Source organism: Aethalodelphis obliquidens, unplaced genomic scaffold, assembly GCF_003676395.1.
Source record: "Aethalodelphis obliquidens isolate GAN/ISIS:26980383/991018 unplaced genomic scaffold, ASM367639v1 scaffold15, whole genome shotgun sequence".
Lineage (NCBI taxonomy): Eukaryota > Metazoa > Chordata > Mammalia > Artiodactyla > Delphinidae > Aethalodelphis > Aethalodelphis obliquidens.
The window spans coordinates 28,443,267-28,458,472 of record NW_020837959.1 but is presented as its reverse complement, the minus strand read 5'-3'; the positions used below and the strand labels follow the sequence as shown (position 1 = coordinate 28,458,472).

Genomic DNA, 15,206 nt, shown 5'->3' with positions numbered 1-15,206 from the left:
AATAACTAGAAGATTGTAAAGAATTGTTTAAAAGAGTTAATGTAACAAGTAAAAGAGTATAAATCCAGAATTACTTGATTTAGGATTAGGGTAGAGGGTTAACTATAGCTCCACAGTCGTTTGTTTTAAAGTATCACATATTAAGTATGTGACACTAATTCCTTCATGTGGATATAATGTGTAACTTTATTAAATTCACACTAAATTATACTGTTAACTTATCTTTGACCTAAAATAAGTTATGCTGTAGGTAAGTGAAATGCCAATAAAAATCTGAAAATAGGGCCTATATATTGCTATATAGTTGATTGTATTTGTTTAAGCCAGTTAAGCACCTGTAAAACAGGTACGTGTACCCAAGTTTCATAGCTTTTGGGGGAGGGGGGCTGTTAATGAATTGATTAACATCAAGATACTATTAACCTCTTGCATTAAAATTAGTACAGCCCCAGCCCTAGGGCAAGGGCTCTTAACCTTTCTTCATGTTCCATGGATCTCTTTGGCAGCCTGGTTAAACCCCTTCTCAGACTAATGTTTTTTAGTAAGTAAAATAATATTAACACTGGATTTATAATATTGACAGTGCATTATAAGTGTCAATGAAGAAACTAATCAACAGTCTAAGAAAGAAATGGAAAATCTCATTCAAGTCAAACTGAGGATTATAACCCAGGAGACAGTCTCTCAGAGAGCTCTGAGAACTGTTCCAAAGAGTGAAGAGGGGAGGTCAGTATCTATGTGATTCTGGGGAAGCCGGTGTGTGCAGTCAAGCACACAGCTTGGCAGAAGTTTGTTGCTAGTCACGAGGAACAGATATCTTAGTTAATGGGTTTTTTTTTAAATGTTTTTCTAAGTATGGGAAGATGTAAGAATCCAGGTTCATAAAATTTTTTCTTCTGAACATATCTAACTCTCTGAAGGCCAGTTCTGTCAGTTTTCCCAGAGCACAGAGTGCCTTATCCTATCTTCACCCTTAATTCCTTTTAGGGTGTATTGTAGGTCAGGGACTGCAGTGGCTAATGAAATGATTCTTGTAGAACTGGATGGTGGGCAACATTCTTTGTTTTCCAATCCCTTCCCTTACAGTCTTAATTTCAGCCAAGGTCTGGGAGGCATTTCATGACCAGTTTGTCCCAAGGTGCTAGGAATGTGCATTCTCAGGTTAGGCAAGGATTTCCTTGGTAGGCCACTCAGTGCGTTGTCACTAAACTAGGCCCTGTTAACATAGGCGAAAGCTTCTGTACCACCTGTTTTATTAGTCTGTTATGGTTCAGGACATGGTCCCCTCTTGTTGCTTCTTCCCATATCTACAGTTACACTATTACAATCATTGATCTTACAGAACTGTATATTTGGCCAATCATTTCAAGTCGCATAATCATCATTAACTTTATCTGAGGCTCATCACACATTTGGTAATGCAAGAAACAATAATCTTGTAAAAGAGGCAGAATATTTACTAACATAGCCAGTAACATTAATAGGTCATACGTAAGTATTTAAGCTAAGAACTTCCATTAGGTGCGGCCCAGGATCTCCCCAGGTCCTCTGACCAGTCTGTTCTGCACCAATCCCTATCTTTAAGGGAAATGATATATTGGCATTGTACATAAAGTTCATTAAAGATGTCTGCCCATACAAGGCCAGTGGTGACTCATCGTGACCTCTTACAGGACTGAGAAATGAATGATATCTTCTAAGGAGTTACAACATGGCTGGTGCCAGAAGGAGAAAAATTGATCTCTATGTTGAGCAGGTATTTCTGCCACCGGAGAGGTCTCGTTAACACATAATGCAGATGCACAGTGCACACTAGAGGGGAGCGAGGAAGCCCAGATGGAGAGAGAAAATATTTACATTTAAAATTTTCTTGTCTTGCCTTAAAATATGAATTTTTATTTCATCATAAGTGAGAAAGTAAAATTAGCTTGGACTGTAAAAATCTGCCTGCCATCCAGGAGCCTGGAATAAAAGGCTGATAAAATCAGTTGCAAAATTAACATAAAACAATATTTCTCCCCAAACAGAGCTGTAAAGTGTCATAACCACCTCCTGCTTTCTGACTCACTGAGAAAATTTGTTCTCTAAAGTTAAAGACTTAGAGAGTTTTTGCTGTTGGAAATTACATCAGTAAGAATGAAATATCTCACCTTTACCTGGAGATTCTCAGCCCCTTGACACAGATAAGCAGCTTCAATTTACAACCTTTACAACCCAGGTGCAGAGCTCGCAATAAGGGGTTTCTAGACACAAAAATTCCATCTCTATTTAAACTTCATAGTATCCAAGGAAATAGGACCCCAGGTCCACTTTGTCATCTAAGCTGCACATTGACTCTGTGTGTTGACACACAGCCTTGCTTTGAGCCTACCAAAATACTGCTCACTTAAATTTCACTTAAACTCCACCCTATCTCAGAATCCTATAACTCTATATTTTCCTTTGCTTGGGGAGATGCCACGCAGTTCCTCTGTGCGCAACCTCCCACGATGCAATGGTTAATAAACCTGATTTTACTAGACTACAGTATTGTTCCACTATTGTGGTCTTAGGCTAATTGGAAAAGCCTGCAAAATAAACCAATTGGATTAAAATTCAGTCTATTTGTTGGGTCCTCAAAGTTTAAAAACGTCGGACTAGAGAGAAGTAGCAAGTATGATGAGGGATCAGGCAACAAAAGTCTGGAAGCATTCTTAGCCCGGGGTGCTAGGGTCATAGCCAAGAAGAACAGAAGGCAGACCAGAGCAGAGCAGATGGGAGCTACCGAGAGACTGAGTCAGGGCTAATATGAGGAAACGCTGTGTTAACCATGAGAGCTCCTTGCACACAGAGTGGAGAGACTGCACACCCAAGAGGGGAGATCCCCACCACTAACCAAGGTCGATCTGAAGCTTGGTTTTGTAGCTCTGGGAAATCCTGAGCAGGATAGAAAGTTCCACTGTGGCCCTCTAGCGTCTGGTCTCTTTATTTGTAAAATCTATAATGTTTCTTCCGAGAGCTGCTTCTTTTAGCTTTAAGCCATGCTCAAGTGCGGGCCCACTCAGAATCCTACAGGTGCCCTTCAGATCAAGCAGTACCCGTCTGCTGTCACCGCTAGGATGAGTTTCCCTCTCATCTTGGGTGGGTCTTTGGAGAAGCCAGCTTAGGTTTGGTGATTTTGAACTGGGTGGTGGTATACGGAGGAGGGCTAGGGTTGGAGCCATCTAAATGCTTAGGTAAGTGAGGGTTAAAATGAAGCCCTGCCTGAACCTCCCCAGAATCCCCAACCTGCTGTAGCAAGTGGGCAAAGGCGTGTGTGCGTAGAGGGGAACAATTCCCATCGACCCTCAGAAGGCCTGGCAGGCGTGGGGAAGCCAATGACGCTCCCACCTCTCACCGTGCCCTCACCCCCGACCCCCTGCCCACCGGGTCACAACAGTCCCCTCTGGCCACTGCAGTCACCCTGCTCATTCCAACATACTTACAAATACTATGCTGGTTCACTCATGTTGTGGGTGACGTGAAAGCGTTGGAAAGCCCTGGTCTGAGTCCTGCAGGCCGCCCTCTTGTGAAACGAGTGACTGTAAGTGACCATAAGTGACTATAAATGATTATGTGTCTTTAATACACTATTTATTTATTTATTTTTGGCCGCATTGGGTCTTCGTTGCTGTGCGCGGGCTTTCTCTAGTTGCTGTGAGCGGGGGCTCCTCTTCCTTGCAGTGCTCGGGCTTCTCATTGCAGTGGCTTCTCTTGTTGTGGAGCACGGGCTCTAGGCGTGTGGGCTTCAGTAGTTGTGACACGCGGGCTCAGTAGTTGTGGCTCGCGGGTTCTAGAGTGCAGGCTCAGTAGTTGTGGCCCACGGGCTTAGCTGCTCTGCAGCATGTGGGATCTTCCCGGACCAGGGCTCGAACCCTTGTCCCCTGCATTGGCAGGCGGATTCTTAACTGCTGCGCCACCACGGAAGTCCATAATGCACTATTTATAGACATACGTCAACCTCTGTCTATGAGAGCAGGGCAGGCCATGAATGCCTCATCAGAAGCAGGGCAGCTGATCCCATTGTTTTCTTCAGGTGGCTGAAGGGTCAAAGACGACAGAGTAATGCAGAATCTCCTTCGCAACTGAAGCGGTAGATCCAACAAGGATGAACATTGAGGGGGGGAGGTGGGTGGATGTGAGCTACTTGTTAGTGTGGCCACTGTCATCACCGGCTTAGTCAGGTGAGGGCCAGTCACTCCCCCATCATTGTCTTCCTCAGTGCACTCACCTCCCCCATATATTCTCCTTCACTCAAATGTCTGTTGTCTCCTAGTCTGGGCCCTGAGGGATGAGGTAAGAGTTCGGTGCTAGAGAATCCAAACGAGACCAAAGCTGGACTTTCTGTTTGCTTGCTTGTGGTGACTGTAGCTGGGGGAACGTCAGCAGAAGCTCCAAAGAAGTGGTGACCTTTAAACTGAGACGTGAGGCCGAAAGAACTCGTCATTAAGAGTCAGAGAAAAAGAAGGCCCACGGCCTGTTTGGGCTGCTCGGGGGAACTGGACCAAAGCGCCTTCCGGCTCGGCCTAGTCCAGAAGCCGCCCGCGCTCGGGACGGGCGCGCCGGACGCGCCGGACGCGCCGGACAGGGGGTGGAGCCGCCGTCGAGGGCGTGGCTCTGCGCATGCTCTGCTCGCCGGCCCTCCGCCGTCGCGGGGCGCGGGAGGCGCTGCAAGCAGCGGGAGTCGCCTCATGGCGCAGGCGGGGAGAGTTGGTCCGGGGGCCTGGGGGCGGCGGTGCGTGGGCGGGGATGTGGCTCCGGTCTGCGTGCCTTGGCGCTGGGCCTCCGCGCTGCTCTGGCTGGCGGCGGCGGCGGCAGCGGTGGCGGCGAGCGGCCCCTCCCGGCGCCAGTGGCCGGTGCCTTACAAGTGAGTGCGCTGGCGCGGCGGGGCGGGCGCTCGCGCGCGCGGCCGAAGTTCGCGGGTCAAAGGCGGGGGGGCGGGGAGGGGATTGTGTCCCGGTCGCGCAGTTGTGCGGGGGCGGCGCTCGGCGACCCTGAGGGCGCGGCGTTGAATGAAGTAAGAGAGCTGTTGAGTCGCGGCTGTTTGCTGCGCGCCGCCCTGGGGTCACCTCCTCCCGGGACCCTTGAGCCAGTTACGAGGTGACCTAGACTCAGGGCTGCCCCGAATCGTGGATGAAAAGGGAGTAATGTTATTTCGTCGCGTGACTGTCGGGTACAAGTCACTGACAGTTTGAATAGTTTGGGGAGACCTTTAATATCGCATTTATTACCGTGCCATGCCCTGTCATTTAGTTATCTTGAGTGCATAACATTTGCACGTTAAGTGTCCAGTTTACCCAGCTTGCCTGGGTTTGCCTGGGACTTCCCGTTTTTAGCACTAGAAGTCCGGCGACCCGGGAATCCGCTCGGCCCCTCGGTTGGCGACCTCGTTTGTCCACTGTCTTCAGCCTGGAGGTAGGACGCTGGTCATAAGCTGAGGACACGGAGACTGCAGATATGCGAAGCGTATTTGAGCCTTTGAACTAGAAGAGTATTTACATGGCCTAATTGTCAGAGATGGCTAAGCAGAGAGAAAGAAAGAAAACATGGTGTCAACATCAGGCAGGGGAAGGGCCCGCAGCTTTTGGAAATGCACGACTATTCTGGATGACGAAATGGTGAGTTGGGAGACAGGATAACCTAGAGGTCGCGAGTGAGTTCTGGGCTCCGACCACTGCGGATCAAGTCAGGCTCCACCATCACTAGCTGTGTGATCTTGGGAAAGTTGCTCAGTATCTCAGTGTCCACATGTCCTGAGTCAAAAAGTAGGAACAGTAGTTACTTCAGGTTTGTTGGGGGGATTAAATCTAGTAAATGCTAGCCAGCTATTTTCAAACCTGAATACAGTATTGGTGTATTCTGCTCACTAAATGGCTCGCAGTACTTCCTTGTTTTGCTTGATATACATGAAAAGAGAAATTTGAGTTTGAAGCTGGTTTTCTTGAAAGTGTTAATAAAATGTTCAAAAGAAGTAAAAATTTAATATTCAATAAAACAAGGAAGAGATTGGAAATCCAAAACTACTTGATTTAAGGACAAGATATTGACTATGACTTCTTATGTTTCTTTAAAAGTTTGAAGTGTTAAGTACATGCCTTCATCTAATCCCCATCATAAAATTTTAACTTTATTAAGTTCACACTTAAATCATACTTTTGAAATTACCTTTGACCTAAAATAGATTTTGCTGTGGGTAAGTGAAGCCTATATGTAGTTGCCCATTTGCTTAAACCAGGTAAGCACCTATAAAACAGTTAAGTATATCCAAGACTCGTAAGCTTTTAGGAGGGGTTGTCAATATTTTTGTCTAAATAAAGGTGTTTTTTTTTTGGCTGTACCGCAGGGCTTGCGGGAACTTAGTTCCCTGACCAGGGATTGAACCCAGGCCAAGGCAGTGCAAGAACCGAATCCTAACCACTAGACCACCAGGGAACTCCCTAAATCAAGATTTTAACTCTTTAAATTAGAATAGACATTTTTGTTGATGTGTTAGGATTGTAAAACAATAGATTGGGCTAGAACCTGAGGGAATCTAGGATTCTTAGAGGATAGAGGCAGCTACTTTCTCTTTCATCTTTCTCTCCAGTGAAAGGTGTGTAGTGAGTGTCTGCTGATTTGAAATCACCACAGTCCCTCCTCCCCAGTCCTACTGCCGTGGCCTTCTCAGGCTGCTTCCTTGCTTGTTGTATTATTGCTGTGACCTCCTCACTGCCCTCTCAGCCTTAATTTGGCCTTTCTCCCCACCCTTTTCTAATTCATAAAATGAGGCTTATTTAGAGCAAATTCAGTTATATCACATCTGCTACTTCAGATCCTTTAACTGATCTCCCTCCCGGGCTCAGCCCTCCCCAGCTGTGGCACTCGAGAGGGTGCCCTTCACATTGTCCAGACATACCTCTCGTTTTATTGCACTTCTCAGATACCGCATTTTTTACCAACTGAAGTTTTGTGGCAACCTTGTGTGGTCAGATGGTAGTTAGCATTTTTTAGCAGTAAAGTATTTTTTAATTGAGGCACATACAATATGTTGGGGTTTTTAAGACATAATACTATTGCACGCTGAATAGACCACGGTATGATTTAAACATAACTTTTATATGCACTGGGAAACTAAAAAGCTCGGATGACTCCCTTCCCTTTACAGCATCATCCGACATATGTGGTGGTCTGGAAGCGACCCACGCTGTCTCCGAGGTGCACCTGAATTAGGGCGAAGTGACAGTCCCTGCCTCCCTCTCCTCTCACCGCTGCTGCCTTGAAGCCTGAACTCCAGTCTTCCTTACCCACTTGAGACTCTTCCGGCGTGTCATGCTTATCTTAGAGTATTTAGTGTTTTGTTTCCTTTTCCGTACTGACTTCCTAAAGTATTTTAAAAACCTAGGCTAGGCCTTCATCTCTTCCTTTGCCTCCTTACCCCCAGGCATCCCGCAGCAGGTAAAAATGATTTCTCCCTCTTTTGCACCCTCAGGCCTTTGTGTATTTCTTTGTAAGCACTCACCGTGCTGCGCTTCATCACTTGTTTAATGTCTTACCAGCCCTCACCCAGAGCTCCTTGAGGGGAGGAACAGCATTTTAACTTTTGTTTCCCTCCTTTCTAGTATAGTCGTAGATCCTCGATAATATTGGTTGAAGGGGATGTCGGCTAATCCTCAAGAAAATAGAAAATGTGTTCTATTTAATTATGATTATCTTTGAATAATCTTAACATATGGATTGTTTGGGAAGTTCAATATCATTTGAAAGCTATTCCTTTATTCAGTAAATATCTGTCTACTAAATAAGGTGTGGAGCTATAAACATTTTCACGTGTGGTCCGTCTTCAGCATTCTCACAATGGGAGCGGGGAACCAGGAAGCATGCAATTATCAGTTGCTTTCAATGTATCATTTGCTATTAAAGACATCATTGGAGTTTGTTCACAGGATAACATATAAAATGTATATGTATACACTATGGCTGAGCTTTGGGTGTTTTTTTCTAAAAATGTGATTGACAGTGAAATTAAAATCTGGATTCTACGATGTGTGAGAACCAAATTCCTATTAGAATCTAAGTTGATGATTTTTTTTTGTTAGACGCTTTTCCTTCCGTCCGGAACCAGATCCTTACTGTCAAGCTAAATACACTTTCTGTCCCACTGGCTCCCCTGTCCCAGTGATGAAGGATGATGATGTCATTGAAGTCTTTCGTTTACAAGCCCCAGTGTGGGAATTTAAATATGGAGACCTCCTGGGACACTTGGTAAGGCTGCATCTTGATCTTGTGGCTGGTTAATTAAGTGATTTGATTAAGTGGATTTGAGGGAATAATCTCTATTCAGTCACTAGTTTTAGATTATGTTTATTGGTGTTCCTCTTAGCACATTTTAAATAAGTAGTCCAAAAAAATAATCAGGTTTTATGATCCTGACAATAATCAATGCAATTGCTTTAATCCATTTTAATATTATGGATCCAAATGCAATTCCTGTACCCAGATCCTGGAAGGAAAGAAAGGAGGAGGCCCCGAGCAAGGGGCAAGGCAGGTGGGAATCACTTCTTCACATCCAGTTCCTATTGTGCACACTTTTCCTAGGTTAGCTCACCATTTGAGCCTCTCATCACCTGAGAGGTACACAGACTTCCTTCCTGTGTCTGGGGCATGGAGGCTGCTCAACGTGAGAATAGCAACAGGGAAGGGGAATAACTGGTCTACTCTATATGCAGCTGCGGTATCGCACTTTCTCCCATCTGGCTCCTGAAACAGCGGTTACTTCACAGATGCTTTGATACATGTATGATCTTTACACAGAAAATTATGCACGACGCCATTGGATTCAGGAGTACTTTAACTGAAAAGAACTACACAATGGAATGGTATGAACTTTTCCAGCTGGGAAACTGCACATTTCCCCATCTCCGACCTGAAATGAATGCCCCTTTCTGGTGTAATCAAGGAGCTGCCTGCTTTTTTGAAGGAATTGATGATATTCACTGGAAGGAAAATGGGACGTTAGTTCTAGTAGCAACCATATCAGGTAAGTTTCAAAACTATGGCAGCATTTGATGATTGCATCAATATCCAAAAATGACAGAAATTACTTTCATTGAGGCCTCTCAGTAACGGTCTGCTCTTCAGAGATCAACTTATAAAATACACTTCTGGAATCACTAACCTTTGATCCAAACTATTACTCATGCAAAACTTCACCTTATTTACAGATTATCTTTTCTATTTTCATAATAAAAATAAATGATATAAAGCTGTACAATTAAATTGGACTTTCTAAATAAAATAATAGAGGTAAATCTCTATTTTAGAGGTGACCACCAGTTTGTTCTCTGTATCTGTGGGTCTGTTTCTATTTTCTTTTGTTTGTTCATTTGTTTTATTTTTTAGATTCTACATACCATATGAAATCATATGGTAATTTGCCTTTCTCTGTCTGACTTACTAAACATAATATCCTCTAGGTCCATCCATGTTGTCACAAATGGCAAGATTTCATTCTTTTTTACGGCTGAATAATATTCCATTGTATGTACATGCCACATTTTCCTTATTCATTCATCCCTCGATGGAAACTTGGGTCATTTCCATGTCTTGGCTATTGTAAATAATGCTGCAGGAAACTTAGGGGTGCTTATATCTTTTCAAGTTAGTGTTTTCTCTTCCTTTGGATAAATGCCCAGGAGTGGAATTGCTGGATCATATGGTAGTTCTATGTTTAATTTTTTGAGGAACCTCCATACTGTTCTCCATAGTGGCTGCACCAATTTACATTCCCATCAATAGTGCACGAGGGTTCCCTTTTCTCCACACCCTCACCAACACTTGTTATTTGGTGTCTTTTTGATGATGGCCATTCTGACAGGTGTGAGGTAATATCTCATTGGGGTTTTGATTTGCAGAATTGGTATCTTTTAAATGTAATCTGGGAATCTTTTAACTATTTATCATGCTGTTTTCTATATTTCTTCCTATTTTCTAATTGATGTGCCCCAAACCATCCAACAATATAAAAGTCCATTTCTCTTTTAGCAATGCTCATTGTGGTAAATAGCTATCCTTCTTTCACTCCAGGCCAGTTCACATCTCTCTTTTCTCCATTTCCACCTACCTCATTATCTACAAAATCTTCCTTCTGACATCAAAGTATGATCATATGAACAAGTGATCACTATTTTCTGTAGAAGAGTTTGCAATACGCTGGTACTGAAATCTTGTAAGTTATCCATCTGCCTTGTGATTAATCCTGTTCATTGACCTTTCTTCACATTACAGAATAGGGTTTTGAAGCATTCATCTCTCTTCATTACAAGCAGTGGCTTTTCAAAGTTGAACACTATGAACAGTATCCCCAGCTCTAAGAAAACAGGATTTATATTATTTCACCATTTTAATACCATAAAATTGATAAAAGCAGCTACTCTGTTCATTCTGTAGGGCTTTAAATATTGATTTTATGGACTCAAGCTGGAGTAACCTAAGAAAGATTCACACACAGTGACAAAGTGAAATGTTGGGGCCATGCTGTTTTAGGCCCAGATGTGGTTGCAGCCATGCAGAGTATTTTGTTAACATTTGGAGAGATTCCTCTGGTCTGGTACAAGGTGGTAAGAGAGAGTGTTAGCCATCCTGGAGTCTGTATAATCCATGAACTTGGTCAAAAACATTTCCAGTTTAGTTGATTCACTGGAAGAATTTGTGTAGTGGGTAGAAAGGTTGTAAGCAGTAGCCACAAGTACAGGGAGCAAAAGGAGATACCAGATATTGAAGGTGAATGGGGCACGGTGCTTCCTTCTCAAGTCAAGTAGCTGTTCCTCAGGCAGCCATTCATACCTTGCTTTGCACAGAAAAGCTTCATGTTTCACCTTCCTCAGTTCTTCTTACACTGTCTTTGCCTCATTCACTTTTTCCTCTTCCACAATTTTTCCCTTGCTGCTTTTTTCTCTTTTGCCTCTGAATCCAAGATTTGTTGAGTGGAGTAGAGAAAGAGGGCTTTGGCACATGTACAATTTAGCTTTTGACTGTAGCTTAAATGATTACAGAATTTGTATGTAAGACTCCTCTTTATACACCTATTATATCTAATGTTTAGTTCAGAAATACCTTGTGCCTTGAAAAATGGAACAGTAATTGGCTGAGCTTGGATTCCTTTTGTGAGATGCAGGTTTGGAAATTCAAAAACTGTTGTTTAACCATGTAGTCATGGCCTTGATCTGGTTAGAGCATTTTACTTAAAACTAACATGATTAGCTTTGATGTTCACATAGTGTTGTGTTTTTTTGTTTGTTTTTAACTAGGAGACATATTTAACAAAATGGCAAAGTGGGTAAAACAGGACAATGAAACGGGGATTTATTATGAGACATGGACTGTCCAAGCCAGCCCAGAAAAAGGGGCAGAGACATGGTTTGAATCCTACGACTGTTCCAAATTTGTGTTAAGGACATATAAGAAGTTGGCTGAACTTGGAGCAGACTTCAAGAAGATAGAAACCAACTATACAAGAATATTTCTTTACAGTGGAGAACCTACTTACTTGGGAAATGAAACATCTGTTTTTGGGCCAACAGGAGACAAGACTCTTGCTTTAGCCATAAAAAGGTTTTATTGTCCTTTCAAACCACATTTGTCAACTAAAGAGTTTCTTTTGAGTCTCTTGCAAATTTTTGATGCTGTGATTATACACAGACAGTTCTATTTGTTTTATAATTTTGAATATTGGTTTTTACCTATGAAATTCCCTTTTATTAAAATAACATATGAAGAAATCCCTTTACCTAACAGAAACAGAACACTCTCTGGTTTATAAAACCTTAATTCTACTGCTTTTTTTTTCTACTAGCTCATCAGTTTTTCAGGGAGTGGTTTTACATGTGTGGATTTCTTAGGCCTTTCTTCCTTGGGACAGAAAGGTAAAATACACATGGGCAGAATTGCTGCATAATAATATCTTGGGAATTTTTTTGGAAAGGAGCTGAAAACTCTTATTGTGTTGGCCAGAGTGAACCCATTAGGTGATCTTGATTTCAATCTCCAAGGCTTTGTTAATATGGAGAATTATATCATGTCATCAGATATACAGGGTCTTTGGACTCAGAATGTGAAATTGTGGATATGGTGTGCCAAAACTAAGAATACTGCCAGTGACATTGTCATGGTGGGAGCTACTTTTTGCAGATATGGTAATTACACTTTCTCATTTAGGTACTTTCTGGTAGTTTTGACTGACTTTACAGCCTTTGTAACTTCTAGAGCCAGTCCTAGTAGTTTGATTTTGTTCTATTCACTTAACCTTAAAGAGTAATTGGGACACCACAGCTGGAGTGATCATGCTTCCAGATGTGGTAAAATCAGTGATAAAGAGCACAAGTTTCTGGCTAGCATTTTAGAACTAGCCAGTAACTGGTATTTTGTGATTTAAGCAACTTATCATTTCCAAACCTTAGTTTCCTTATCTCGAAAATGATTCATCTGTCACGATTGTTGTAAAGACTGAAGCCATGTATAGTTTGGCCTAGTAAGGTCACAGTAAGTGGTAACTATGATGATTAATCAGAGAACAAACTGCCATCATTGATCTTGCCTATTGTGGTTTACAGGCCAGCCTTTCCTGGCTTTGTAATAATCACCCAGACTCTGAGCGGGCAGCATAGTGCTTCTGCGGTTGGTTCTTCACACATACGGAACATGGAAGTATCTGACTGCAGGTACATCTGGGTGAACGGGCACCCTTTAACTAACTCCTTCACTGCTTCACACAGTCCCTCCGCCGCCCACTAAAGCTGCCAGCAGTGGAAGAAGGTACACTTCCCAGAGAGAGGGCAGGTTTTTGTCAAGGATCGCCAAGTAGCCGTGCTTCCATTAGGGCCATCAAACAAGGTTTCAAGGTCCTTTAAGTGTCTGATAACTGAACACCTTGTTTCTATTCATGGAAAAAATACCTACCAGTCAGGAAAATGATGAGGCAGAGATCAAACAGTCTGTATTTAATATGTAAATGTACCAATTCTATTCAGTTTCTGCCCACATTTGAGTGCTTCCTAAGAGGTTAGTACATTGAGTTCTCATAAAAAGCCTAAGCGTAGGTACTCTTCACGTGACTCAAATGAGGAAATTGAAACTTAGAAAGGTTACGTGACCTTTCCACAGCTACCCACCTAGTGGTAATGGAGCCTCATTTTGAACCAGGTTCTGCTGACTGAATGGGATGCACCAGCAAGCAGGTTTTTCGGCGCTGCTCAAAGTGTGGTCCTCAGACCAGTGCCTGGACCATAAGTTACTAACACCATATGTTCTGGTCTGTGAGGAGGAACTCTTAAAGCAACTTGTTGGACTAATTTTGTTTCTGTTGAATCCAATTAAAAAAAAAAAAAAACGGGGGCTTGTACTTTGCTTTTATTTCATCTAGGAATTTATCACTGTCTTCAAAACTATAGGCACTAAAACTCAGTCTAAAAATAAAAACCCAGTCCTTCAGCACAGATAGCATAAGAAGCACTGCATCATTATGATGCCTGCTGCACAGAGGATGTCTCACCCTCAAGCACAGGGAGACGTGGCTTTCACTGCCTACAGTTTAGCCTTGTCTACTCACGTTAATAGCGCCAAACATTCCTGATTACTTTAACCTCTTTAACCTGCTAGTTGTCTTCAGAGTATGTCACAAGAAAACTTGGATCTTTGCACTGGCACCATCTAGCGGCTAAAATCGGGCAATGTCAGCCTCTACGGATTCAGGAAAATTGCTCTGGAAAAAGTGTTTGGATTTCCAGACCTACATTGGGGTAACAAGCAGAAACTCCTATGCCAAGTTTGTATTAACTGTAAATCACAGAACTTGGTTCCATGGCAACAACAAATGAGGACATCCGTACATGGAACTTGAATATTAAAGCAAGAATCTACTAGTTACATTAAAAAGCGTTCATGATTTTCCACTGTTCCTAAGAATACTGATGTGAAGAAATTCTACTGAGAATTTGACATACAGACTCAGGATACTATAACAGAGTGTGTAGCATTCATATAAGTAAGTACTTCTTAAGAACTTATCAAGCCTATCAGCTATACTTACAAGTTGAAGTAGGGCTTTGAAGCAGACATGATTCAGGAAAAAGCTTTTAAAATGGTAGCTGGAAAACCAAGACACAAGCCAGGCAGGAATCTGCCAATTAAATTTTGCTGTCCTTTGAACTTCTGTATAACTAACTTAAATGTGATTTCTGTTTTTCTCGTTAAGTTGTAAATGTATAAAATTTCCTCTACAAGAAACCATTAGTTGAAGTCTTAAGTTATATTAGGGCTTTAGAATAATCTTATTAATAACTTATTAATTCTGGCTCCATATTAGGTAAGTATACCCACAGTGTGTCATCAGTTGTAGGTACAGGAAAATAGGCAAAAGGTGAAAATAAACTAAATATTTGGAACCCTCACTCAATATTGGCTCCTTATTAGAAATCAGAAAAATAAAATAAAAAATCTTAAGACATCTCATCCAGTTTTATAATCTGCTCTGGTGGCACTTAACGAATTCCCTAGGACTGTATTTCCTTTAAGATGACTTTTTTTTTTAAAAGAAATTATTGGTATGTTAAAAAAACAGCAACGTTCCCAAACCCCACACACGCTTTTCCCCTCACAGCAAATGAGTTGGCCAAAGTTTGTTTCCAGCATCTTCCTCGTATTTACCCTTTGTTGTCCAAATAGCATCCTGCTTCTTAAACCTTCTACATTTTCTTTTCCCTATTTAAAACAAAACAGCATGGTAATCATATATTCTTTTACTGGACTGATTATTCTAAGGATAAGCTCTTAATTCACTTTGGAGTAAAAGGCTTTGTGTTCTTTTTTATATATCATATGATATGTCCTTTTTTTTAAAGGAAAATTGGGTATCAGCAAGTAGGTAAAATTTTTCTGGCTGCTTGGTAACATTTAAAAACCAGCCCCACAGATAAACTGAGCTGGAATCTGTGCAAAGATTGTGCCCAGCTGTGTATGGGGTAGAGATTACTTTACAGCTTATTAAAGGACCTAGTTCAGGCCTGAGCCTTCTTCATACCAACCCTTGCCTTCTATCCTAAGCTTTTCCATAAATATAAAGAATTCTCCTTTGATTGCAGTAAATTGACTTATCTTTAGTCATGCCTTTTTACTGATAATATTGTTAATAAAATAGCCCAGATTAAGATTACCAA

The 15,206-nt window shown here is 42.1% G+C and overlaps 1 protein-coding gene across 2 annotated transcripts; it reads left to right on the top strand.

Annotated features, from left to right (window-relative positions):
- Positions 1–4,694: 4,694 nt before the first annotated feature.
- On the top strand, positions 4,695–13,381 carry CLN5 (CLN5 lysosomal BMP synthase). Of its 2 annotated transcripts, none has more exons than XM_027116048.1 (4): positions 4,695–4,885; positions 8,094–8,259; positions 8,809–9,034; positions 11,304–13,381. In XM_027116048.1, exons 1-4 carry the CDS (start codon positions 4,710–4,712, stop codon positions 11,813–11,815), a joined length of 1,080 nt encoding a protein of 359 aa, XP_026971849.1. In that variant the 5' UTR covers positions 4,695–4,709; the 3' UTR covers positions 11,816–13,381. The 2 variants fall into 2 exon arrangements, with proteins under 2 accessions (XP_026971849.1, XP_026971850.1); XM_027116049.1 differs by lacking the exon at positions 4,695–4,885 and adding an exon at positions 5,016–5,035.
- The last annotated feature ends 1,825 nt before the right edge of the window (positions 13,382–15,206 follow it).

Excerpts from the sequence above, each read along its gene's own strand:
- CLN5 (XM_027116048.1), top strand. The coding sequence starts at position 4,710 with ATGGCGCAGGCGGGGAGAGTTGGTCCGGGGGCCTGGGGGCGGCGGTGC. Across the intron at positions 8,260-8,808 it reads GAGACCTCCTGGGACACTTG|AAAATTATGCACGACGCCAT; the intron begins GTAAGGCTGCAT and ends ATCTTTACACAG. Across the intron at positions 9,035-11,303 it reads TCTAGTAGCAACCATATCAG|GAGACATATTTAACAAAATG; the intron begins GTAAGTTTCAAA and ends GTTTTTAACTAG.